This window comes from Anarrhichthys ocellatus, unplaced genomic scaffold (assembly GCF_004355925.1).
Source record: "Anarrhichthys ocellatus isolate YVR2014 unplaced genomic scaffold, GSC_Weel_1.0 scaffold72, whole genome shotgun sequence".
NCBI lineage: Eukaryota > Metazoa > Chordata > Actinopteri > Perciformes > Anarhichadidae > Anarrhichthys > Anarrhichthys ocellatus.
In genome coordinates, this window is record NW_022280102.1 from 134,332 (window position 1) to 137,122 (window position 2,791).

At 40.7% G+C, this 2,791-nt stretch overlaps 1 protein-coding gene across 1 annotated transcript in view; it reads left to right on the plus strand.

The window, feature by feature from the left end:
• The first annotated feature begins 1,559 nt into the window (after positions 1-1,559).
• Positions 1,560-2,791, plus strand: part of traf4a (tnf receptor-associated factor 4a) — a 32,953-nt gene continuing 31,721 nt past the window's right edge. The window contains exon 1 of the mRNA XM_031873529.1: positions 1,560-2,119. Within this exon, the coding sequence (XP_031729389.1) occupies positions 1,977-2,119 (143 nt within the window). The 5' untranslated portion in view covers positions 1,560-1,976. The remainder of the gene's footprint in view (positions 2,120-2,791) is intronic.

Sequence of the window (2,791 nt, forward strand, 5' to 3'; positions counted from 1 at the left end):
ATTATATTTCTCTATTATAATTACTGATGCATTAATATGTTCATCACTAATGTTGCAGCTGGTGATGTGGGGCTATTTTTTATGTTTCTTATATACTTAATCAATAATAATGAATCTTAATGTATTAGTTGATTGTATTTTGTTTTAGTAATCTGAATCTGCAAAGTAACTTAAGCTGCCAAATACATGTAGTGAAGTAAAAAGTACAATGTTTTCCTCTATAATGTAGTGGAGTAAAAGAATAAAGTACCTTAAAATGGAAATACTCAAGTAAACTACCTCAATTGCACTTACATGTCAGTAAATGTACTTAGTTACTTACCACCACTGGTGTGAGTAAAATATTTGTAGTTTTTGTTTGTTATATTTACATTTTCTAGTGTTAAAGCTTTTATTGTCACACTAAAAAAAATCAAATAAATCAATAAAAACACGAAAAGAAAGAATGAGCCTCACAGGTGTCTGTTGGTTTCTGGATATCTGAAATGACATTTTGAACACTTTAAAACATGCAACCTGTTTCAGAGAATGTAATGTTTCCTGTCGCTTCTATAAGACATCTGGAAACAAAGAACCAGACATACTTATCATGACTGGGAAGGTAGACTTTATAATAATACAAGATATACATCATCATCTTAAAATGAATAACTAACCTGAAGTATAATGCCGGATCTCTAAGTGAGAGTCTGATTACCTTTGCTTTTATTCAGCCTCCACAGTCGCCATTATTCCCACATTAATCACCTGATTCATTATGTAGTTTTCATACAGCTATTATCACTTGGTATGATTATAACTAATATTATATATTACAGTTACACTGTAGATTAATATGTATTTTCTCCAAGTGTATTCATCAAGATTCTATTCGAAATCATATATTTGTACAAATATAATTTGGGGGTTTTAAGGATGTTATTCTTTATTTATTTTATTTTTTCTGTTGTCTTGTGAGATGATGTAATGATGATGTAATCCAGTGGCAATACAGCAGGTGAAAAACTTAGCTAAATATTTGGATGGGCTCTATATTTCTACGTAAAATCATGTCCAGTTTTGTTGTGTAACAAAGTATGTCTGGTTTTATTTGTTATAATGTATAAAGGCAACATTGTAACAATAAACACACTGAGATGCATTACATTATTCGTTGTGTGCGTCTGCTCTACCGCTAGAGGGCACCTGTCTCCTCTGACTGTACTGTTGGCTTCTGTATCAGATCAATTGGTTATTTCTTTAATATTTATTTGACTGAGATATAAACGACAAAACCTTCCTCACCTCTGACTTTTCTTCTGATTAAATAATGTATTTACACATTTCTTAAGCCAGGGCCAGTGTGTGTGCACTAAATATACATATTTGCTTGTATCTGACAAATAAATAAACTAATACATATCAAAACAAAGGCATGGAAAACAAACAATGTATTTCATTTGCAGCCACACAAAAGCTCCATAAGGAGAGATGAGGGGGATAAAATGGTGTGAACGGCGTTTCAGCTTCTTGACTCCTCCTGCGTGGAGGAGGAGGCGGGACTCGGTGCACCTAAACAGACGGAGCGGCTATGCATTGTGCTCAGTCTGTCAGTGCTGCATCCACTGAGGAGGAGGAGACGAGGGCCACACGTTAACCCCGAGCAGTAAACGTGCAGGGAGAGGGTTTTTCAGGACCAAGCTGTGATCATCTCTGCAGCGTTTCCTGGACGGTATCGTGTCGCTCTTTTGTGTGCCACCAGTCGCCGGGCTGCAGGGGGGAAAACTGGGGAGGACTCGCCTCTGTTAAAGCCCGATCGGTCGGTGGCGGAAGGGACGTGATATGAACCCCTCATCGGCTTAAACAGCAGTGCAGCTAAATAGCCCCGCTTTCAGGAGGGGGGGGGTGGGGGGGGGAGTTCACAGAGGATCAGCGAGGACATTCGTACCTTTTAACCTGCAGCTGAAGGCCGAAAAATACCCAAGGAACCTGTAGCGATGCCCGGGTTTGATTACAAGTTCCTGGAAAAGCCAAAGAGACGATTCCAGTGTCCGCTCTGCAGCAAGGCGATGCGGGAGCCGGTCCAAGTGTCTACCTGTGGACATCGGTTCTGTGACACCTGTCTGCAAGAATTTCTGAGGTAGGCTACGGCGTGTTTGTTTGTGTTAGATCCACCTCTGTGCAGACGATACTAGAGACTACACCGCAGCCTCGTCTGGTTTCGGTCGAGCGACAGTAAATAAAGGATGTGTAGGTGTGTCCTCCTCAGTCCTCACCTTTCCTCAGCGGGGTTTAACATTAATTTGACTATTTCATGCTGCTGCACAATTGTTATGACAGTACATACATGAGGCCTGGTAAACAGCGCCTGCGTTGAACTCCCCTCCTTTTTAGGCTCAGGTGTGTTTGTCCTTTACCCGGAAAGGTAATGATTTAATGTTATGAGCCACTGTCAGCATGAAAACATGACCGAGGGGCTCCTTGTTTTGGATCAGTCATGCAGATGCTTTTGTTGGACAGGTAGAGGACGTTGTCATTGTTCTGCTCAAAGGAGATGGCTTTTGTTGTTGCTACATCATCCACGAGCAAAGTATTATTTTGTGCTTTTGCAGAATTGACTAATTCAATCTTTATGGTGAAGTGACTTGGTGTTAATATATTTCCTGTTGTGGTGTCCTACAAAGGGTCCCTGTCTCCCCATCCTGGCTGTGTTTTTGCCCTCAGGGTGGCTGAGTCTGCACATGGGGTTGCTGGGTTGAGGATGATGTGTGTGTGTGTGTGTGTGTGTGTGTGTGTGTGTGTGTGTGTGTGT